This window comes from Microtus ochrogaster, chromosome 21 (assembly GCF_000317375.1).
Source record: "Microtus ochrogaster isolate Prairie Vole_2 chromosome 21, MicOch1.0, whole genome shotgun sequence".
Classification (NCBI taxonomy): domain Eukaryota; kingdom Metazoa; phylum Chordata; class Mammalia; order Rodentia; family Cricetidae; genus Microtus; species Microtus ochrogaster.
Window position 1 is genome coordinate 9,936,887 of NC_022022.1, and position 24,635 is coordinate 9,961,521.

The 24,635-nt window shown below is 48.8% G+C and overlaps 1 protein-coding gene across 3 annotated transcripts in view; it reads right to left on the reverse strand.

The window, feature by feature from the left end:
* The window catches only part of Vangl1 (VANGL planar cell polarity protein 1), a 50,079-nt gene that overhangs the window by 5,241 nt on the left and 20,203 nt on the right, over window positions 1-24,635 (reverse strand). For 2 of the 3 annotated variants that reach the window (XM_026784150.1, XM_026784151.1), the window contains exons 4-8: window positions 22,865-23,472; window positions 5,201-5,334; window positions 4,178-4,216; window positions 3,759-3,891; window positions 2,299-2,533 (exon numbers count right to left, since the gene is read on the reverse strand). In XM_026784150.1, the coding sequence (XP_026639951.1) occupies window positions 2,299-2,533; window positions 3,759-3,891; window positions 4,178-4,216; window positions 5,201-5,334; window positions 22,865-23,472 (1,149 nt within the window). The remainder of the gene's footprint in view (window positions 1-2,298; window positions 2,534-3,758; window positions 3,892-4,177; window positions 4,217-5,200; window positions 5,335-22,864; window positions 23,473-24,635) is intronic. The other variant, XM_005357113.3, reaches the window with a different exon arrangement.

A 24,635-nucleotide genomic window follows, 5' to 3' on the forward strand; every position in this document is an offset into this window, starting at 1 on the left:
TTGTTTCCATGAAGGGTCCTTCTAGGTAGCCCAGGTTGGACTAGAACTTACATAGCCCAGGGTAGCTATGAACTCATGATCCTTTTGCCTCAGCCTCCCAAGGACTGTGATTACAACCTTCTACACTGGATTTTTCTTACTCTATGATATATATTCAAGAAGGCATAAGTTTTCAAAAGAAATGGGAAGAAATCAGACTTTTAGCATCCCTGAAGAAGGGAGGACAGCTGTCCCTCATCCTTCCCAGAGACCATCCCTCTGCACATAGACACGTAGTTTTCTATCTACACCCTGTGTTCATGCTCTGTTGGATTTAGAGTTTTGTAACTAAATACTCAAACAACTTTTCCCCCACATTCCAATAGACGATATACCACATAGCATGTTAGACACGTTTGTAAATGATTTCCAGTTTGGAATCATATAGAATATTCTGGATGGCAGCAATCCACCTTCAATGTATGGTTGTGCATACAGATAATAATTGAAAAGCTGATTTCAGGACCCCCCCCCCCATACACTAAAATCTATGTTCCATCCACGACCGGCTGACAGCACAGGTGAGGAGCCCACTGATACAGGAAACTGACTATGGACCTGACTGTGTTGGATCGGTTTCCTGGGTGAGATAGACTACTGAGTGAAAGAAATGAAAAGCGCTGCAGTTTCTCTCTAGAGATTTCTGCACGGCTTTTCCAAGTCTGCAGCACTGAGACCTGTGGGACATGTAGGAGTAACATGTCCTTAGGACAAGGCCTATTAAATATTACCTATGCACCAATGCCAATGTCATTCATGGTTCCCTATGATTTACATGCTATGCAGCCTTATTTATCATCATTTGACCTTGTCGAGCAGATATCCCTATTTTATATTGGGGGGTATAGAAAACACTTATGCACAGCTACAAACCAACTGAGTGGTTGGGGTGAGGACCTGAACTCACCACACACCCACTGCACCCACCCTTAGTCTTTTGGCCACAGTTCTTTATTAAATCACATTGGTGCTCACTGTAATATCCATCCCTAAAAGTGTTTTAATGCCTTTATCCAAAAGTGCAGTGGCATTTCATTTGTATTTTAATAAAGTTTGCCAGAATATCAGAAAAGTAAGTCAGACATACTGGTCAGTCTTACAGATCAGGCAGCAATGACACACACCTTTAATCCCAGTAGCCACACTAGCTTGCCACAGAAACCAGGTGGTAGTGGTGCACTCCCTTAATCCTAGAGCTAGAGAGGAATGTAAAATGAGAGGAGACAGCTCTCAGTCTCAGCCTCATTCTGAGGTTTCCTGCAGGCAGGATCGGCATTTTTGGACTGAGGTCAAGGTAAGAGTCAGTGAGTGGCTGCGATGCTTCTCTGGTCTTCAAGTTGAACCCCAATATCTCTAAGATTTTATTAATTGTGTTTCAAAAAAAACTGTTCAGTAAAACAAATTCTACAGCATCCAAATTGGTGGCACCCTACCAAAAATCAATAGTTACTAAGTTAGGCTTTATGAAACGACAGGTATGGTGTTAAGCATATGACATGAATTAACATGAAGTGTTAGGAACACCCTCAGTTTATAAGTTAGGAAACTGAGGCATAGCACTAGAAGCTATTTGCACAAAGTAATACAGCCAGCCAGTTGGTGGAAGACCCAGGTTAAAATGGGTCGGTTTAGCTCTAGGGTCCACCCTAGCCACTACACTGTACTGGTAAAAAATGAAATATTGTTTTCTCTGTAATAGAATCGAGAGGCCTTCAAAGCGTACATTTAAACAAAACAATTGTACTGGGCTATGAGGCAGCTCAGTGAGCAAAGTGTCTGCTGTGTAAACATGAGGACCTGGGTTCAGATCCTCAGCACTGCCACAATAAGGCCAGCCATGGCAGTTCACGCTTGTAACCCACTGCTGGGGAGGCAGAGAGAGGAGGGGCCCAAGGGCTCATTGATCAGCCAGCTCAGCAGGATCACTGAGTTCTATGTTCAATGAGAGACCTTGGGTCAAAGATGAGGTGGAAGGGTTGAAGAGATGGCACAGCAGTTAAAGAGATCTTGCTTCTCTTCCAGAAGACCCCAGTTTGGTTCCCAGCACCATCAGGAGACTCAGTCACCTGCAACTCTAGCTCCAGGAGTCCTAAGTTTGTCTTCTGGCTTTTTTCTGAGGCATCCAAACACACGCGAGAGATGCTCACACGGAAACACGCAAGTGCATATAAACAAACAAACAAAGCACAGCAGTGTGGCAGCAACAGAGGGGACACAGGACGTCAGGTGACTGCCCACCCACCAACCCCGACAGCGCACCTTGGGGGTCATGCTGTTGGTGATGCAGAAGGCCAGATGCTGCAGGATGCTCTCCATGCTGTGGTAGTGTTGCTGCCTTGTGGTACGCAGGTACTTCTGCAGCGCCCTGGCCATGGAGGGGAAGATGGCCTGAGCTGCCTCCCTGGGGTCCATCACCTCTCCAGGAGACTTCTGCTGCTCCTCAGCCTGGAGACGCTGGATGTGGATGAAGGCTTCCTCTACTGCCACTACCAATCTGGGAGGAGATGAGGCACAGTCGTCAAGGTCAAGCCCGCTGCAGGGTTTGGGGACAGTCCCCTAAGACCCAAAGGGCCTCTTGTGCCTACCACCAACTTCTCCAAGATTCCGTCACACTGCACATCCCTAGCTGTCCTCCAGGGGATGGGAAGAGACCAGAAGAAAGAAAACTAACAGGAGAAACAAGATTGGAGGGACCGGGGTGGGGGTAGGGGTAGAGGTGGTGGTCCCTGGGGCTTCTCAATTCTGCCAATAATGAGCTCAGAAAATGCACTTTAACCTGCGCTTTAATTTTTCCAATAAAAGGTGAGACAGGAAGGCTTCTGCTCAAACTCCATCTGGGAAGAGGAAATGGGGATACAGGAGCAGCTGATGAAGAACCAGAGCTGGGGAGCATCTGTTGGTTGAGTGTTTGCCCAGTATTACAAGACCTAGGAGAGATCCCCAGCACCTCATGTGGTTAGGCATTCCTGTAAGCCAGCACTCAGGAGCAGGAGGCTGGGTGAGAAGCCAGACTGGCAAGATGGCTCAGGGTAAAGGCCTTTGCTGAACTCATGGTGGAAGGAAAGAACCAATCCCCAAAGTTGTCCTGATCTCCACGTGTGTACTGTGGCATACATGTACAAGTACATGGACACACGGGTACACACACCACACACACACACACACACACACACACACACACACACACACACACACACACAAATAGATAAATGCTTTAAAAAAAGGTTTTAAAAAATAAGTTCAATGTTATTCTTAGATACATAGAGTTCAAAGCCTGGGCTACAAAAACAGAAAAGAAACCAGAGCTTGGGCCCCCTTGCTCCACCCTCCCTCCCACCCCAGCAGCTCAGGAAAAGGAAGAATGGAGCAGCAGGCATAAGGGAAGTCACCTCTGTCCCCTTCAATTAACAGGGGAAACAGTGTGGGTGGAGCTGGCACCCTCGAAGGGCAGCGGCAGAAAAGCCCCTGGGAATCTGCGCTAGCTGCAAATTCCCAAGCCTGATCCTGGACCCACAGATGGTGTAGCGGGCCCATAACCTGTAACGGGCATTAGAGGTATGTCTGGCTGGTGGTGATTACCCCTACACAAAATCTGAGAGACACGAGAGTCCAGTGGACTGTCAGCAAGCACGCAGGTCATGTTTGCAAACAGAAAATTCATCGTGGAGGTGAAAATAAACTACTCCACCAGAGGGGCCAGGAGCGTGAGGGTCACAAACCTTGCTCTCCGCTTCTTCACCCGCCGCTCGTGTTCAGCCTCCTCATAATACAGCTCATTGTGGCTCGAGTCCCTGCGCCGGGCAGCTGCAGCAATCATGGCTCGGGACTGACCAGAGGCATTGTTGCTGGGCCCTTAGACGAAAGGAGAATGGTGGGATAGCTTTAACATCAAAGGCCAGGACATGGAACAGAAAAACAGTACCAGGGTGCTCTCCCACCCGCCCCCTATGGAGCGCACAGGGATGCTAAAAATAACTTCCCTGGGCACCGTACTCCATAGTCACAGCAGCCGAGAAATCTAACCCCAGCCTGATGGGGAAATGGAAAAGGAACTCTGAAGAGGCTGCAGGAGGCTCAGCACTGAGAACATCAGCCAAGAACAACACCCCCAGAGCGTGCCGAAGATGATGTCACTTACCATCTGCGACACAAAGTTTCAGTTTGGCCATAAGGGCAGCTGGGACATCACATGCAGCGGACAGTGAGAGAGAAAGAGCAGGATGGGAGAACAAGGACAGACAGAGAAAAAAGAGAGTCAAAGGGCACGTACAGTGGTGACCACACACAGGAAAACCCGCTAAGCTGGGGAGCGGCCTTTACAGTCCCCACCCCAGACACCAGCGACTAGCGACCACAAAATGCCCCATCTGTGAATGTCACTGTAAGTGCTATAGGAGAGATGTGGCAGGACCTCAGTTTCTTCTGGGTGACCTGCTACTGAGGATTTGGTCTCACTAAGTTTTTCCATGGGGTGAAGCTTACACTTTATATATAGAGAGAGTGTGTGCGAGAGATGGCCATCACCAAAGCTGCTATGTATGTAAATCAGCTGACTGGCTGACGACGTGATTTTCTTCTGGCGTCAGCAAAGCCCTTGTCTTATCCCAGGTGCCCAGTGAGAAATGACACGGAAGGAGGGAGTCCAGTTTCTCACACTTAAGCACTTGACACCCTGAATGAAGCTGGGCTCCGACTCCTCAAGTCTGGCTCCAGCTGCTCGTCACCGTTCAACTCCTGCTCCTAGCCAGGACTGAGAAGCCCGAGAGGAGCTCCCAGGTGCCTGAACTACTGACAAGTCTCGGCCTCACGCCTTTGGAGGAGCATTCTGGTCTTTGGGTGAGCTGCTCCGATTTGGAAAAGCAGCCCTTTCCCGAGGGCTTCCAACCGAAGATGCTCCCAGCAGGAGGCAGGAAACACAACTACAGTTTCCAATATCAAAATCCCCAAATGCATGAACTTGCCATGCATGTAGACTGTGAACTGACATTCCCCTGGAAAACATGTTTGTCTACCAGTAAAATAAAACAGAAACTGTTCTGAAGTGGGGAAGGCCCGCAAGGCAAGCGCGGAGCCCGGGAAGAGGCAAATGTACCACAAAGTTTAGGTGACAAAGGCGCCTAACCGTGGCCTTCGCACGGCATGCACAGTTTCAAGCACATACCATCTACATTGTAGACTTTCAGGCCAGCCATGTGCTTAGCGGCTCGGAATTTGGATGCCGTTAGAAGGTTGGGGTTGTAGATGGTGAAGTCCTTGTAGTAATTCTCCAGAACCACCAAGGCTGCTCTCTGGATGCTGTGAAGGGAGGGTAAAAATTAACGCAGGGTTGTCACGGAATACCACCGGTCTACAATGAGAAGTCTTCTATGTCAGGTCGGTAACTGCAAGGCAGGGTAACCTCCCACGGAAGTCTGCTGGCTGCACTCCTCACACGGGTCACTGTTAAGTGGCTCCCTTCCCTCTCCTGGGCTCCATCATTCCTCTTATCCCATCCAGCCAGTGGTTGGAAGAGAAGAAAGTTACAACCTGAAACTGAGACCCAGGGTTAGGGTATACAGAACTGTTCCTGCTTGTCCTTAGTTTACAAAGGAAAAAAGAAAACTGAGGAGCCTCCCACCCACCCAAAGGTAGGAGGTGTGAAGGTGGTCACAGTGCTCGTGAACGAAAGAAAGATCACAGTTTCTGAGGCCCTCACTAATCCTAGGTTTCACACACAGATTACAGTGACGGCCTCCATATGAGGCAGAGTCGGCTTGAAATGAGGCTTCAGATAAGACCGTCTGATCATGTAAGATCCTGGGAGCCCCTGCCCTTGCCATCTTGGTCATCCAGTGGATGATAGCTCCAAGCTGCCATTTTTGAGCCCAGAGATAAGACCCACACCCAGGACTAAGGGTGCATGCTGGGAGCTGTTTCAGAGAGATCACCCAGAAGTGATGCAGGAAGGGCCTACATCTAGCCCATCTCATCTGATGCTCAAGATCACTCCAGGCAAGAAAACAAAGGTACAGAAACCCATGAGCCACACAATGGCATGGCATGCACTGTAGTCCGACTAGGACCAGGTGCAGACCGACAACCTAGATGCTGGCTCTTCACCCTACGCTATGTGTTCTGATGCCTACGGCTTCTGAAGACATTCACCAACCCAGCGTGCTAAACACCACGGCTCTGTTTTATCTTGCCCTCTTGCGTCTTCTTCCCAACACTCTAAGATGACAGACTTATGAGGATATGTACAATAGCCAGAACCCCAGGACAGGGACAGCCTTGGATTCCTGGATGACCACGTGGCATCCCAGTGCTCTGACAGTGGCTCAGAGACCTTCACTTCATTCTGACCATGCAACCCTTAACTAACCAGCTGAAGCTCTTGTGTGCCCCCGCCACTCCCTTTGGAACTCTGCTTTAAGAGCTGAACTCAGGCAGGGATGAGGCTCAGTTAGAGTGTTGTCTTCTGGACTGCACTGGCTGAACAGGCACTAAGACCGTGTGGGATGCAAAAGTAACTTCCCCAAGGGGTGGCCCTAGGTTGGCAGGGATTCAGCGCAGATTTTCATGTATTTCTGAGCTCTGTTCAGTGTGGCTTCCATCTCTGCCCTGCTCTCCTCTGTGGCTTTCTCCAGTGTGGGGCAAGGGTTCCTTCACCCACAAGGAACTCAAAGGAATATTCTCCTCCATTACACGCGTGCTTCCTTGAACACTGCTGCTTGCTGCTCTTCTGCCTCTGCCCACACTAATTTCCCAGAACCTCTGGGCCTAAGGCAAGATAACGCCCTAAGCACGAACGTAAGTCTCAGTTATATACAGACACACCAGTTCAAACTAGTCCATTCTGTGCTTCTATACCAGCAGAAGAGCATCTCTAGGTGCCTGGATTATAACAGAAAATTCTTCCATAATCCAAAGTTAAGAACTTGCATTCAGGGATTGAGAGATGGCTTAGCTATCAAGCACTGACTGTTCTTGTAGAGGCCCCAGGCTCCGCCCTCAGCACCTATATGGCAGTTTAAAGCACCTGTAACTGACATTTCAGGGGATCCAATACTCTTTTGGTGTCTGTGGGCTCCTGTTTGCATGTGGGGCACATAAACTCTGAAGGTACATACGTGTTATCAATAAGTAAATAAATAAATCCTTTAAAAAAAAGTGAAGAATTTAAAGGCAGTGTCAGAAGTTCTCCCCAGGGCCATCTTCAAAGCTTCTTGTGGTGGCTGCTGGGTTTTGATTTTCATCCTGGCTACAAGCAGGGGCCCAGAGAATGCCATGGGCTCACGCGCTGAGGAAATGGTACTGTTGCTCAATGCCTTCGCCCCACAAATGCCATCTTTAGAAGTGGCTTTTGTCCTTGTTTCACTCGAGCAGAGCACCTACCCTGTCACCTTCCAGCATGGCTAGGACAGGCTGAGGCAAGGCCCCTGGCTGCCAATGTTGGGGCAAATCCCTAGGCGACTAGTGTTCCGGGACAGAGACCTGGTGCTTCCCACAGGGGCTCAGTCCTCTCAAGGCCAAAGGAGCATATCTCCTAAGAATCACAGAAGAGAAGAGCAGGCGTCCCGTTCCTTCTCCTACCCCATCATCTCACAGAGGCACCAGGGTGACTCAGAGCCAGGCAAGGCCCTGGCCAGCTGCCCAGACTGACAAGCTAGTTCAGGAGCTGACTTACACTCATGCCAAGTTTCTAAACTGCTCCAAGAGCTGTGCACACTCTCGCCTACAGAGAACCGTTTGTCTGGCATCTAACAATACGAGGGAGTGGAATTCCCACAGAACCAAGACAATACATGACCAGTGTCCCCAACTTTAAAGGGGGTTGTCACCATTTGGGTTAAACGCCAACATTACTGTGTTTCATCTTTTTACAGAGTAAACCATGGAGCGACAGGCCTGAAGTTTTGTCGAGACCTGGGATGGTGATTCTCTTGTGTTCACGGCTTAGCTGTGCTTCTTCATACATAACAGCCGAAGACTTGGGTCCAATCAGCAGCTAGAGACCGCCTGTCCCCATGCTCTGCCCCAGGCTATGGTAACGATCGAAATACTCAGAACTCTACGGCTGATGTCATTTTCTACGTTCTCCCTTGTTGTTGGCTATCAAAGTCATTTCAGGGGCTTAGATGCTGGCTTAAGTCATGCTAGACCTGCAAGACCAGGACATAGAGTGCAAGCATTCTTTCAGCCAATGTCAGTGTTCAGATACCATCCTTGCCTCTGTTTCTCTGTATCCTCCAACTATGGACCACACAGGGCCAGAGCAGGCCTGGCCTCTTTCAGGCAGTCACTCACATTCTTTAGACCCCATGGCCTGTCCCTAGATTCAGAGTACTCCCAGCGCTACACAGACCGTTGTCATGCTACACGGAGTCAGGCAATGCAATCTCTGGCTCTTTAACAACTCCTTGCAGAAGTCCCTCACAGGCAAGGGAGGCCTCCTTTATTTCTTCCACACAGAACACTTGTTGGCTCAACTTGTTCATTTATGAAACCTTAGGATTCCCATAGGTTTAGGACTGGCCAAGAAGTATTTCCTAAAACCATTCAAGGCAAAGACGGAATGAGAGATGCAGGAAATCAAATCTTTCAAGGAACCCTGATTCCCAGACAAGATCATCTCTGGGGAGTGAGCGGGGCAAGGGAAATGAGACTGGTCAAGAGCTTGGCATCACGCTCTCAGAGACAAAAGGCAATGAGCTGGCCAAGCCATCTTTAAGCAGGAAATCTAGGACACAGGTGGTGGGCACAACTCTACCATATTCCCAGAATTGTAGGAATGAAAGCAATCTCCTTGTTCTCCCCAAAGTTCAATAATCAAACAAATCATAATTCATCTAGTCCAATATCCCAATCCATGAAACAATTCTATTGATAATACCCCAGACAACTCCCGCCTCTGGAGAGAAAGAAAGAGGGAGATCCTGTCATCTTAAATTATTCATTTCATTCATTTGGTTTTTTTTTTTCTTTAGTAGGATGGGACTAATAACCCAGAATACCTGGCTATGCCATGCGACGTGGGCTCCAAAAGCTGGCTGATATGAAGTGCGTCACTGGAGGGTGAATGAAATGAATTGGGCAGGCTGGCGACGTTAGAAATTCCAGCGAGAGACCCTGAGGTGCTGGCGAAGGCTGGCTTCAGGGAGAGCCGCCTTCCAAGCTTCTAGGCTGCCAGGCAAATGCTGAATTCAGACTCTCTACAAGTTCACTCTGACTGACATTTAGGGCAGGAAAAATATTGGAGCTTGGGGATTTTGCCTTCTGCCTTTCCACGTTGACTTGTCTGTTTAGTTTAGGCTTGGTAAGATTTAATAAGATAATATAATTTAAACGGTCTGGTCTAAGGCACATGCCTCATAAATTATACTGCCACGAGTTTCTCTATCCATGTGTGTGCTGGGGAGGCTGATCTGCCCCGTGTGCACCCATACCAATCTCTCCCACCCAGGAGGGCTGCCTTTAGAGTGAGCCAATGTGGAGCCCTCTGAAAAGCTTTCCCTGGGGAGAGGAACCACAAGCACACAAGGTTCCGGCATCCTTTGACAACTCGCAGCCTCTTGACAGTACAATCTACTTATTGGGAGGCAGCCATGACTCATGGGTGGAGAAAACACTGGCCTCCGACGCAGAAAGTCGAGATTCCAGATCTGATCTTGTCTTTCTGTTACTTTCTAGACTGTTTCCTCGTGGCTTGTGATGAAGAGATAAAAACAACTACCTTATGAAGCCGTTGAGATGAACTGAAATCATGCCTGTGAATGTGTTTATAAACCATAAAGCCTTATACAAAATAGTATCATATTATTGAAAATGAGCATAATCATCTTATAATAGGGAATAGGGTTGATTGGTTCATGCCACTCCTGGGCATAAAAGCATGGGCTCAAAATCCATTAATACTGAATGACTTGTTAAGCTTTGTGTCTTCAATGTTCCCCTCAAAGACTATATTCTCAGGGCTCAGTTGCCAGCTTGGGGAACTGTGAGGATGAAACCCTGGAGGTAGAAAATTACAGAAGGAAGTTAGGTCACTAGGAGTGTGCTCTTGAAAGGGACATTGGGATCGCTGATTGGTCCTGTCTCTCTTGCTTCCTGGCTGCCAGGGGTTGAGCAGTTGGCTGGACTATATGCTCCCCACCCCAAAGCTCTACCTGGGGCCAAGTGAGCAAAGACAAAACAAACAAACAAATGAAACCTGAAATTGTGAGCTGAGCCCAAATAAGTCATTCCTCCTCAAAAACTAACCATTTCAGGTATTTTGCCTCAGCAATAGAAAACTAACCAACATACTCCTAGAATTCTAGAAATGGAAGTAAACTCACCATTCTGCTAGAGATTCAAGAATTAAAGAAATCAGAATTCATCTGGTTTATTTTTGCTAATCTATGTAACAACTCCCTTGATAACACCCCAGACAAAACCAACCTCTGAAAAGAAGATCATTCTCCCACTGTGCTGAACTAATCTCTAACTTTTGCTATTGTCCTCATTGCTTTCCCTGGGGACATGTCCCTCTGACTGTGGAGAACATCTCATACTTGGAGGAACAACTGTGGCCATAAACTATCTCTTTTTAAACCATCCCCTAGGTTGCAGAAAGAGAAGGATTGAAGTCTAGAGAAGCATGCACTCACACACATATATGAGGTCATACATACATACATACATACATTCATGTATACCTCCACACGTGGTCCCTTATTTGTCACGTTCAACCCTCGTCCCGCAAGGATGACGTGACCACCGGAGCTCTTCTCACTGCAGTTTTATTCCAGGACCTTTTTCACTTTTTCTCTCTTTTCCCTTCTCTCTCTTTTTCCTCTCTCCTCTCTCTGGGCAAATCTCTCCCAGCCCTTAAGTAGACAAGGGCTGCCAATCCCGGATTACCAGGTGGGCACTGCCCATAGGCCCACGCATATGCAAGCAGCTGATAATCATTGCATGACCATAGCATAGGTCAGTCCTTAGCCATCTCAGGAGTTGATTATACATCTCCATCAGGTGTGACACCACGCAGCTCGCTACACTTATTTACTGTTCATTTGCTCTCCCCTGGCTTGACTGTGCCTTCTGCAACCAAACTAGTACACATGGTGGAAATGGCTAATGAAAACTGGCACCTAGGCTAACTTCCTCACACCCTCAACTCCTCTAAGACCAAGGGGAGACAGCATGACACAGGTAAGGCCCTCTTAAGTCTTAGCCTTTTTCAATATTAACTGGACCCTTCTAGCTCAATAAAACAGCTTTCTCCACAAGGAGAAAATGTGAACATCTTCCTTACACGCAACTGCCCCCCATCAGCGCCAGACCACTGTTCCGATTGCCTGGGTGTGTGTTGACTGACAGACGAACACTAAACAGCTTTCTCATCATAGTAAAATCTGGAAAGATGTCCATTTAGGGCATGTGCTCATTCTTCGAGTCAACTACGCTGACGTCCAGAAAGGGATGAATAATCAGCTGTCCTGTCTCCATCCTGGCCATTACAAACCCTGAACACCTGTGATGGTCCAGTCACTAAGCTCCAAGCCAGACTTTGTTTTGCATGCTTTTTTTTATTTATGAATTTCACATCACGCCCCTCAATCCTTCTCATTTCCCAGTCCTTTCATATCCACTTCCACCCTTGTAAGCATCCCACAAAAGAAAACAAGTTGTGGTGTGTCAGTGTGTCACACCGCATATCCTTCTGTCCAAATGGCTTTACTCACAAATGTTCATTGCAATGGGTCATTGGCTTGGCTCAAGGTCTCTGGCTTCTGCTACACCGTCAATACTGGCCCCTCACCGAGACTCCTCTTGGCTATCCTGCTGTTGCCCTGAGTCATGGAGATCCTGCAGCTTTGGTTCTGCAGGACCACTCCCATCAGGTGCTCTAGCATGGGGTAGACATTGGGGCGGGCCAACTCAAAGCCCTGAATCTGGGCCAGAGTGGTAGCTGAGTTGGTCAGCCTGTCAACTCTCCTGAACTGCCCAGGAGAGGGGCAGGACCAATTCTCCTGTCCCCACAACATTGTTGGCACCACTGTGCAGTGGCTGGTGAGAGGTGAGGCCAGCACAGCATGGCACTCAGTCATCAACGTATGTATACTCAGACTGAAGCCCAGACAGGAAATCTGTATGGTCTTTGTTAGTAACAATGGCCAGGTACCCTAGGTGCAGTAGGGCCACAGACCCAGATGCGGCCCTTGGCAGCGGCATGGGCCCAGACATCACCATGACCTCAGACAGCAGTGCAGGCTTCTTGCATCAGGCCATTCCTCACCACAATCAAGTCTCCAGCTCCCCCTCTCTTCCCAATGCACAAGGCTACTTCTCTCTCGTCTCTCTACCACATACTTGTTCATTGTAGTGGCGCCTGCCCTGGGCCAGTGTGGCTGCGAGCTGGGCCCGTGTCCTCTGACAAACCAGACTTTGAAAAGGACTTTCATTCTTCCAATAGGCGGTGACAAGCACCCAAACAAAGAGTACACGTGAAAGACTCACGCAAGTGGAAGCAAACACATATGTAGAGGAAGGGGATGGGGTTCTAGCTGAGGTCCACACACCAGGCAAGGCTAACTGCCCAAGCTAAGTCTTAACAGGTGAATGCTGGTCCCACTTTGAGGACACTGGACTCCAAAAACTCCAAGCGGAGGAAACAGTATGAGCAGAAAGATCTGCAGTGGGAGCCGCAGGGTCAGTGTTCACCACTGGATGGCTCTGAGAAACCCAACGTAGTTTCTCAGACGGTTTCCTGAAATCTGCATCTGTCTGGACCCTCGGAGTGTGACCTGATCTGGAGATGACATCTTTGCAGGTGTCACGGTCACTCAACCTGGTGTGCCTGACAAGATCTAGGGAGGCAGAAGTGGGAGTGGTGCACCTCAAGTCAGGGAGAGCCAGGACGGTCAGCACGCTGCACCAGATGCAGGAACAGCTGAGGAAGGGGTCTCATGAAAGTTTTCAGAAGGAGCGAGGCCCTGCCAAGATGGAGACCACAGGTGTCTGAGACACCAAAGGGAGATCTGCAGCCCTAGGAAGCTAGTAAGAAGATGAATCAGGAAAGAAGGGAAGCTAGTCAACGGTAAGAGGGGAGTGAGCTAGCTGGTAGCTGAAGTTCTGCACAAGCGCGAAGGGAAACTGAGGCACTTGGACAACGAAGAGAGCACTGACACCAAGACGACCAACAGAAACGTCGACCGCATCCCCTGTCACCTACCCTTTATGGTATGGCTGCTCCGGGGGCTACATTTAAGGGCTCACACTCAGGTCTTCTTACAACAACACAAAAAACGCAGGATCTCAAGCTCAAGTTGATTCTGCGGTCTGTCAAAAACTCCCAGCCAGGGTAAGACATCTGTGCTTAATACTGACAGCAAGCTTGGAAGGACCTGAGCATCACTTTGGAGACAAAGCTGTGAGAAAGGATCTAGGCTAGGTTAAGGGAGCTGGGAAGAGCCGCACACAAAGGAGGAAGGAACTGAGCAGATCTTCACCTCCCTCAGCGGATGCCATATCCACCTAAGGATCCTGCTGCCACGACTCCACAACTCTGGGCTGTATCCTGAGTCCAAACAAAGCCTTTCTTCTGTGGCTTGCTTTTGTTAGGTATCTGACAGCAACAACCAGACAAGTAACGAACAGAACCGTCAGTGCCCCCCACCTCCTTCCCGCACCACCATTCAGCCAAGGGCCAGTTCTGCCCAGCAAACATATATGAGAGCCGAATCAGTCTGCATGCATGCAGCTCACTAGCCTAGAGCTCTAGCAAGACACAGCTGGGGCCAGCTTGCAGCCCTATTTGTGTGAGTCCCGGAGAAGCAAATAGAATTAGCCCCCGAGTGCCGCTGCTGCCCTGGCCAGGCACAAATAGTGTTTACATTTCCAAACCCTTTGCTGTTTAATTAAGATGTCTGTATTTGCAAAGCTAGCTTGAGATCAAGTCCCTCCCAAATAACAGGCAGCAGGCACCTTGAAACTCAAGAGACCAGAAGGGGCAACAACTGGAACTGGCTTCTGTTTATTATCCAGGAGACAGAGTGAGCTTTCTGGGACAAGGCATCTTGTGCCACACGTCTGGGACCCAGGCTGCCTGCGATCTTTAACCACTAGGCAGGCACACTACCTATCTTGAAGGGGAAGCCGATCAGTGGCTTTGGCTGTCTGGCGAGGCTGCAGGAAATCCCAGTCTGTCGCTGCCTGGATCTACAGGTGATCCAAGTCTTCTAGTGCAAGCGGCAAAGCGTTGCTGGCCTCCACACTGACTACCAGAGCACGGCAAATCTCACAGCTAATCCTTGTCCTTAGTGAAGGAAGGGCGAGCCAATGAGAAGCCTGCGGTACCGAGACGAGACCGCCAAGACAGAACCAATAGAACTGAATCGCCACAGCATGGCCTCCAAAGTGCAGGGTAGGGGACACCTTGAGCACTTCCCCACGCTTTTACTGTCGCCATGTTAGTTTATAATGAAAGAGAAACTCTGAAAGATAGCCACTTTTGTACCGCGAGTGGAGCCACACACAGAGCATGCGCACACTGGGAGGGGCGCGTGAAAGAGACCTGCTTGTTCTGAACTCGGGAAAGGAACGACACGAAGCTGCCATGGGCGTGCACCCTCCCTGGTCATCACGCATGACCCTATGTAGGGCTCCGAGTGTGGGGAAGGCACGGATAGACATTTTCCTTCTGAGCCTCCGATGCTAGGGATACTGGAGCCCTCTCGCATTTGGTACCCAGGAGCCCTGTTCCGATAGACGAAAGCCCCGTGGCCCTGCCACTAACTTCCCAGAGGGCTGTAGCTCTGCCTCAGGCTGTAGCATAGAACCCCACCATTTCCGGGTGGTGGTGGCGGTGCACACCTTTAATCCCAGCACTCAGGAGGCAGAGGCAGGTGGATTTCTGTGAGTTTGAGGCCAGCTTGGTTTACCAGAACTAGCTCCGGGATAGGCACCAAAGCTACACAGAAAAACACTGTCTCAAAAAACCAAAAGAACCCCATCACACTGTCACCTGTTTGTCAGTCCCGTCTGGGCCAGGGTCCCGATCTGGAAACTGGCTTTTCTTAATTTGACACATTACTGTGTGAATCACACAAAGACAAAACTTCACCAGAGACCCCAGGATCAGAGACCAGGGCCTGCCTAGCGTGTCTGAAAGCAGCCATGACAGAGACTAAGAAGGCCTACAGACACAGCTGAGAGGCTCTGCTGGCCTTCCCGCCCCACCTTCCTCAATCGGCACCCCTAGCTTTGGGAAGACTATGGGAGCACAGGTCATTAAGTCTGGGCTCCAACAGTTAACAGCTACCCAACGGAACTTGTGACTGCAAGACAGGGCCAAGCTATACCTGGAACGGAGCTGAGTGCCATCCAATGAATCAGAGGGCAGAGGCGCCAGGCACAACTTCCCTTCTCGGCGGTGTCCCGACAAGCACAATCACACCTGTATTTATGGGTGAGTGCTGGAGTGTGGGACCAACCCACAGGAGCCCTTGAGGGAAAGGGGTGGTGTCCAGGTTCCCCAGGAAGGCTGCCTATACTCACACCGTCATGGGGAAGGTTCTCTACGCCACCATGGGTCCCAAGTAGGTTGTCTAGGCCAGCATGGCCCCCAAGTAAGCTGTCTACACTAGTGTGACCCCCAAGTAGGCTGTCTACACCAGCATGGCCCCCAAGTAGGTTGTCCTCGCCAGCATGGCCCCCGAGTAGGCTGTCTACACTAGCACGGGTCCCAAGAAGGCAGTTCATGGATCTAGCATGGATCTTAGGAAAACACCAGTTGGCCTCCATACAAACATGGTCCCCACGAAGGCCTTCCACACCAGGATGGGTCCTAGGAAGGCATATATAAGCATAACCCTTAGGAAGGCATACTCAACTGCCAAAGCCCCTGCTCCCCTCCCACCGCCCCGACAAGGGAGTGGAAACCAGCTTCCCTTTCATGGGCACTGTGCCCTATGAGAGGTGAGTCCTCTCGCCTCGGCATGAGGCTGTGGGCAGACGCCGTGCACAGCAAGCCACCCCAGCTGTGACGGCTGCCAGAGAGCAGCTGTATAAACAGAACGCCACAGTGTCCAGAAACTTACATTCCCATTACAGCCACTTTTAAGAGGCACCACAGCACCAAACCACAAACGGCAGCTCTGAGCCTGCCTCCAAGTTCTCCTGCGGCACAGCCTGCATAGACCCCGCACCCTCTAGTTTTCAGCTTGCATTCATTTTTAGCCGTTGGTTTTTTAAGGGAGTGGGGCATAGGGACTGGTGAAATATTGTTATTGGAAAGTAGTTACACTCATATGAAAACACTCATATGAAACCACGGTAGTAATAATATGAGCCAAGGACTGCAGTAAGCATTTAAAAACACTCCTGGTGTCAGGGCTGATGGCTCTGGGTCCTCACCAGCCTTTCAAGACCATTGGTGCTGGGCCCCAGTGTAGGTGGGGAGGCAGGTGTCAGCTTCATGACTGAGCCTGACCTACAGCCTGAAGGGCTGCTTGTTTACTGCCAGAGTCAGAGTCAGGGACACAAGCCTTCCCAGGGTGCCTGACTCTCCCTTTCTTGTTTTAGCTAGAAAGCAGAGAATTTTCAGGGAAAGCAAAGGCCCCTACTCAAGCCTGGAAGAGAGTGGATGAGCCACCCAGAGGACAAGATCAACCCTGTTTCAGTAGGGACAAAATGTGCTTACTGACCCCACAGATTCCTGCGTTTTAGTGTCAAAAATTGCCAGTTCTGATAATAATCCCACCTTAGCCTTGCCTATGATAACGTGGATGAGCCCAGGTAAGTTACACGACAAATCATTTTCTCACAGTTTTGAGGCCTGGAAGCCAACATCAAGGTTTCAGTCAATTCGGTTCCTGCGAGCGCTCCTGTCCTGGCTTTCAGACGGCTGTCTTCACTATCTCACATGGCTTGTGTTTGTGTGCACATGGAAATAGAATAGGGTGTTCTGGTACCCCTGTACATAAGGACGTTAATCCTATTTAGATTCTTAGCTTATGGCTTCAAATGAGCCAGTTATTTCACTAGAGCCATCTCCACACACTGCCACAATAGGGGCAAGGGCATCACTGTATGTGTGGAAGAAGGAACATAAAACCAACCTCCTTTTCAACAAAGCCATCCAAAAGCTGTATATACTTATATATTCCTATGATCTAGAAAGCGATTCCAGAACCACTTCTTATAAAGCATAGAAGGTTCTCTGGTTAGGTACCAGCCCTGTGACGAAGAGGTTCATGTTCACTGGCAAATTATAAGGTTAATTTATAAGACAGTTAAAAGCTACAGGGTGCTTGCCGGGAGTTGCATGGACATCCGTGTGTTCCTTTTCTCTCTTCCTGACAATGATTATCAACAAGGTATTCATATTTGTGCAGCACCCCAAAGAAGCACTTTGTCCCCACTTGCAACCTACTTCTAGTCCTTTAAGATAGAGAAATTAATATCAGAGCTATAAAAGCAAAATAAAGTCTAGCAGACTGGGAACGAGGAGCCTGGGGTGGTAGGTGTTGACAGGATCCAGGAGATCCTAGGAGATAAGCCTGGAAGAGATTATTTAGACAGCCTCTGAGCAGGGCTATGAGAGAGGAAGTAGATTGGGTTCACCAAGGGCTGGTGTCCTGGGCTGAAGAAGGAGAAAGTGAGCTGAGCACCAGCATCCATCTCTCTCTGCCTCCTGACTGTAGATACCATGGGAGCACTCACCTCAAGCTCCTGTAGCCATGACTACCCCACCATGACTGACAACATGCTCAAACCGGGCCAACACAAACTCTTTATATCTGGGCTTGCTTTCACCAAGGAAGAACACACCAGAAGTGATGCCGGGATCAGTGCCTGAGAACTGTTTGGATATCTTTTGAATCCTTGAGCTGCCATGGATATCTAGATACTGACGCAGAAGCAATAAAGAGTCCATGAGGAGATTGAGAGTGTCTCAGGATATACAGAAAGAAAGCAAGGCACAGCCATAATTGCACAGGGACCCAGGCAAGATCTACGGGAGAACCACCCAGCTGAGCCCATCCCATGCTGCAGAACTATTAGAAATGAAATGTTGGTTGCTTTATGCTAGCTATTACACAGCACCAGGGCAAAGGCATCCTTGAAGCAGGTAAAGTAGAGAAGGTAAAAAAGGGGTCCAACCAGAGCCTCAAACACATTGTGCAGCCCCAAGGCCCAGTCTTTGTCAGCTGGTGAATTAAAGGACTGTTGGAGCCAACGGACCAGAGAGAAAAGCCAGTCTTACATCTGCATCCTCTCCACTCCGCTCCAAAGAGCCGGATGAATACAGCAGCACCCACGGCATCAGCTAACACCTGCCAGGCGTACACTAAGCCCACACAGGGTGCTTGCACTTACAGCAGGACCTTGAACGTGAACACAAAACCTCCATCTAGGGCCAGTACCAGGAGTGGTTAAGGCCATTCTGAAACCACACCGTCGGGGTTCAAATGTTGTCTCTCACAATGGCAAACGCCTCCGTGCCTCCATTTCCTCATCTACCGGTGAAGAAGACAGTGCCTCCCCCATAGGATTGTCCTAAAAACTGAGTTTTGCATTCAAAGGTGAGAAGGCATCTGATGGCTAAGAGCCAGCTAGGTAGCTACTTGCTGTCAACTACATCAGTGCCTGCTCCAATATTTACGGAGTTTTGCTTTAAAGATTTCAAGACACAGAAAATATTGAAGTTAATAACGGTCATTTTAAAACCTGTCTCCCATATTCTTCTGTGTTACTCCCCTCATAAGTCAGCTTTTAAAAAATACATTTCTAATAACGTTAAAGAAAATTTATCAAATCACTGTGAGAATTGGGCCAAAGAAGTGACCAGTGAAATGTGTATGAGCAGCTGACATTGACCTCCACACCCACCTCAGGTGCCACAGAGAACATAGGCCGTGCTGCCTGCCAGTGACCACAAACAGGTCCCTTAACCTGCCCTCAGTGGGAAAAGCTGTATGCCACAGTCCCACCCGCTCTGACCCCCAGAGGTGAGGTAAATTAAGCAAGCATGAAAAGCCCTAGTAGCTCCTGAGGCATTAGTTAAAGGTTAGTTCACATCTTATATCTATTTCTGGAACTTCACGTCCCGCAACAATGATCTCTCCCATTTCGGAAGGTTTTCAAATAAACCCCAAACGATCCCTGCCCACGAGGGAAGCCACAGCCGGGGCCTTTTACCAGCGCTAACAAGACCATTTCCTTTATGAACCTGAGGAGGAGGCATTCTTTTGACACTCTCAAAAATAGCTCAGCCCATTCAGGAAAACCACCTTTGAACAGGGAAGAAAGAGCTCCCCATTGCTCAGCCACAAGCGGAATAGGTCACTCTGCACAGCAAAGGCTTTGCATAAAGGGAAACCGGAAGGGCCTGGGGTTCTGGTTGGGTCTGGCGAAGACCTGCTATTCTGACGTGTGGATCTTTCTTTGTCCATCCTGCACCCCGCTTCCCTCCTGTCTTGAAAATTCACAAAAGGGCTCAGAAGTTATATTTCTGGCCCCGTGATTGTTCCAGCCACTGCTGGGTTTGGACTGGATTTAGCCCATGGATCAGCAGGCGCAGGCGATAAGACCAGCACCGTGCCAGGGGGAGGGGCCAACCCTGCTTCAGCTCTCTGAGTCTGGTGGTCACAGGACACCTAGCCCTGACCAGGGTCTATCAAAAAGAGAGACGGGACACCTCTCCTTCTACCTGAGAATTCGGAATCACCACATAAGGGACAAAAATGCCCTGAAAAGGGAGGGGGAGGGAGGAGCCACAGGGAAGAAAGCCCCACTCAAATGCTCCCTCCAAGCCTGGCAGAAACTTGCCGTTTTCCTGGACTGTTTATTAGCAGCAAGCCAGGAGCCACAGAGCAGTCTGGCTTCTCCCACCAGTTCTGCCCCTTACCCACATAGCTAAGCAGTTAGATACCAAAGCTGCCTGTCAGTTTCTGTTTTTTTTTGTTTTTCCTACTTTCTAGAGGCTGTTGGGTTGGCCCCTTCCATAAGTACCCAGGTCCCACGTGCAGTTGAGGTCCACCTGTCTCAGAGCAGGGTGGGAACCCAGGAGGAGCCATTTGTCCCAGCAGCCTGGACTGGCCTACGGTGAGGAGGTGAGGAAGAGTTCACCCTTCCCTGTGCAATTGGGAATTACAGTACTCAGAAGGAAGGCCAAGACGCAAAGCTGTATCTGGTCTCACTCACAGCCTGCGGCTGCCACACTCCCGAATGCTGTTCCCCAGCTCCAGGACCACAGGTTTCTCTGCACAGTGATGACTTCGGCAAAACTCGCCTCAGAGCCAGACTGTTTCCCAATAGGCTTTGTAGCTGCCCTGTTGGAAACCCCCTGTTCTCCTGTGCCCCAGTCCACTATCTTCAGGCCTGGCACAGCAACTGCCCACTTAAAAGCCATATGTTAGCCTGGGAGCTGCAGGAAACTCTGGGCTTGGGTTCTGTAAGGAATAATCATGGGGGTCCCTCTCAAGTACAAAAAGAAGAAAGCTCTCTAAGGTTCCAGTGCCCTAGTGATTTATTTGCATCCGGAGCTTTACTTGCACCCTTGGAGGATTTGAAACACCAACGTACACTGCACAGCTCACTCATCCAAACAGAAACGCCTCTGAGAATCAATCATGGTGGCTGCAGCCTTGAACACTAAACCAGTTAGTCCTCAGGCAGTATGAGCTGAGCCAGAGACATGGATGGGAGTACACACCAACGTGACATTGATTGGACAGTGGGATCTGACTCCAAACTGGGGCAGGGCCACCTCTGTGGGTAGCCAAAACAATGACAAAGCCAGTCTGGCAGCCACCAAAGTGTCTTCACCGGTCCTGGCTGCCTGCCATGTGACATGCATCAGCATTTACTGCTCAGGCCAGTGAAACTTTAAAGCCAGATATCCAAGGTAGGTGACTTAGTTATTTTTCTATGACTGTGAAGAGACACCACGACCAAGGAAATGTATAAAAGAAAGCATTCAATTTGGGGGTTCACAGTTCCAGAGGGTGAGAGTCCATGATCATCATAGCAGGGAGCATGCAGCTCAGAGCTCACGTCTCCCTCAGGCAGTGGCAGAGAGAAGAGACAGATGGTTGGAAATGCTGTGGGTTTTGAAACCTCCAAGCCACACACCTGCTCTAACAAGGCCACACCTCTAATCCTTCCCAAACAGCTTTACCAACTGAGGACCAAGCATTCGAATATATGGGCATTTATGGGGCTCGTTCTCATTCAAACCGCCACACTGGATCACTCAACCCAAGGACCACAGGACTGCCAACTGTGTACCATGCTCCATGCCAGGCAACCAGGGTGCCAGAAGGAGTAAGACACGGCTTGTGGTCTCAGAGATCTCACAATTTACGGAAGGAAACAAACACAAGAGTAAGCTGCTACAGGGAAGGAGAGATGTCATAACTGGATCATCAATTCAGCCCCAGGACATGGGAAGAATCCAAGTAAGGCGGACATGCTATGTTGTGCAAATCACTTACACCCTCTATCCCCAGTTCTGCGTCCAAAACCCTGGGATTAATAATATCACAAGGTTTCACAGTGATAACCAGCATAGAGTGCTTACAACAAACAAACAAAAACCAAACCATTCCCACCCTTAGAATTAACCACGAAATAATGCACTAATATAAATGAGTTTTAACCTTTCCTTGTACAGACATTTTATAAACACTTAACCCTTACACATTTGTAGTCTTCAGCCAGAGACTCTTTTTTTTTTTTGGAGACAGGGTTTCTCTGTGTAGCCCTGGCTGTCCTGGAACTCACTACATAGACCAGGCCAGGCTTAAACTCACAGACTTCTGCCTCCTGAGTGCTGGGATTAAAGGCATAGGCCACTAACCCCAGCCAGAGCCTGACACTTTTATTAGTCACTGGGGTGACTACACAACTGATTGACCAAATCAGATTATCTCTGAAAGTGGAAGCAGAAAGGAAGAGCTAATAATCCCACTGAGGCACCAGAGCACACCAGAGTGTTTAAAACATGGTATTATAGTTTTGAATACTGAGTTCAGGGGTATTAGGTATATTTGCTGTACAAAAAGTGATATATTTCATAATGATGCCTTAGATCAAATATGTCATGTATTTTAACCATACTCACTCCCATAGTACCCACAAACCTCTCCTATTTCTCCTTCTCCCCTCTTAAACCCCCATTTCCCTCCGTTTCCCTCCTAAGTAATTTCCTTCTATTTTCATGTGTGTGTATGTGTCTATACATCATACACACATATGTACACCTATAAAACCTACATTCTATATGAGAGAAAATATGATTACCTATTTTGTAGCTCTAGCTTACTTTTGCTTAACACAATCACCCCCAATTCTGTCAATTTGCCTGCCAATGACAATTTCATTCTTTATAACTAAATAAAATTCTACCACACACACACACACACACACACACACACACACAGACCACATTTTTTTACTCATTCATCTGCCAGTGGACAGCTAGGATGATTCCAAAACTTGGGTATAGCAAGTACCTGAAGCATCATTTTGGACAAAATGGAATAGTCACCTTATCCATCATCCATAGGCCAAGTTTTCCGGCAAGGTAGGTAGCTGTCACTATGCCTATCTTTTCTCTGCTACTCTGGAAACTGCCAGAGGTAGGGAATGAATCCGATAAAACTCTGAACACAGTCAAGAGCCCCAGGGTGAAGGCATGGAGACCCCTGACCTCACACAGCCCCTACTAGATCCAGAGAGTCCGGCCCCAGTTGTAGCATTTATATCTAGGACTGCATCTCAGCCCGGCCGGCCGAGGACCTGCTGTCTTCTAGTTATAGGTCATCCTTTTTTGCTCGGTGTGCACGCCCCTTACCTCAGGTGTCCCAAGCTGTAGAAGCGGGACTCTCCATCGGTGGAGCGGACCACCTGCAGTGTGAACATAGGTTGTAGCTGCCGCAGCTCCAGCAGCACGATGGCAAGGTAGTGGATAAAAAGCAGCGCGTCCACGAGGGAGACCGCATATTGCACGATGTCCTTGTAATTCTGGTCCCTAGAGTCCAAGATGCGGACCCCGTAAAAAAGCCAGTAAGAAACCACGAACAGAAAGATGAGGACCAACAAAAGGGCTCGGAACACAAATACCCGCGGCACATCTGCTCTTTGCTTGCGGAAGAAGAGTGCCCAGGTTCCAATGAGCAGAATAAGCAGTTTGAACGATACAGAAATGAGGAGTCCCTCGCAGATGGCGCCACAGGGTTTCAGCTCCTCCCTCCACAGGATTGGGGGCAGCAGGATGAAGGCGATGGGGGTGAGGAACACGAGCAGTCCAAGGAATGCAGCGACAGTAAGGCCCAGATAGCGCTTGCAATCTAGCCCCACGCTGTCCTCCATGTCCTTGCTAATCCTGGCGATGTCCTCTTGGGATATACTGTGCTCCGAGGTGCCCGTGATGGCTGTGGTGGTCTCTCCCCAGTTGTCATCCTGATGGCAGAGAAGGCAGAGAGGGGGATTTGTAAAAAAAAAAACATAGAAATATAAAACAGAAAAGAAAGACACTTCAGTTACCCCACCTTCTCAGAAGCGGAAGTACTGACAGCTTTTCATTTTTATGATTTATTTTTTATTATATATGCATTAGTATTTTGTCTACATGTGTGTCTGTGTGAGGATGCCAGATTCCCTGGAACTGGAGTTACAGACAGTTGTGAGTTGCTAATGTGGGTGCTGGGAATTGAAACTGGGTCCTCGGGAAGAGCCATCTCTCCAGCCCCTAGAATCAGCTTTTAATACGGGGACGTTTTTAAACTTTAGCGATTTTTACTGACATTTTCAAAACAGATTCTATATTTGTCCTTTGAACACAGAAAACACAATCTAACCTTTGAGTTTGTTTGGGTAATCCATCACTATGATGCCCTGTCATCCCTCAGGTTGGAAAGTCCTGAGAAGCCCAGGGGCCTGGCCTTTCTGCTCCGACTTGACTAGCAGTTGTTAGACAAAGCTGCAGTGTAGCTGTTACAGGAGAGTACCCACTACTACACACCAGTGCACCCCGCCCCATCACCCACTACTACATACCAGTGCACCCCGCCCCCTGCTAAGTTCTAGGCTTACAAAGCCCGAATCTCGCCTCCAGTAGCTCTGCAGAGCAGAGGGCATAAAAAAGGAATGTGTATCACATCACACGAGTTCAAACGCACCCACAGCGGAATCACACATTATCTAGACTTCTGTATGACATTTATAGGATTTACTTCAGTGAGGAGTAGCAATAAGAATTCTTTGATAACATTTCTCATTGATTAAGTAAAGAAAATCCAGAACTCTATCTATGGCCAGATCAGCTCAAAAGTTCTTTCTGAAACATGTTTTCATGATAAACTAAACAGCAAGGGCGTAGGAATATCGGGGCATGGCATGTTATTATCGTTATTCTATCTTTAATCCCATTGCTTTCTTCCTTTAAACTTCTAGATAGCTGCTAGTGGGAGCGCTTGGTCTGTTCATTCAGCGAGAGTCTGTTAAATACTTCCACGGTTTTTCTGGCAACTAGGACTCCATCTCAGGGCACAACAGAGTTAGGAGGCACCAGGGACCATGTGAGTTCCACGCATTATGATTTAACTGGAAAAACTTAAGTCGTA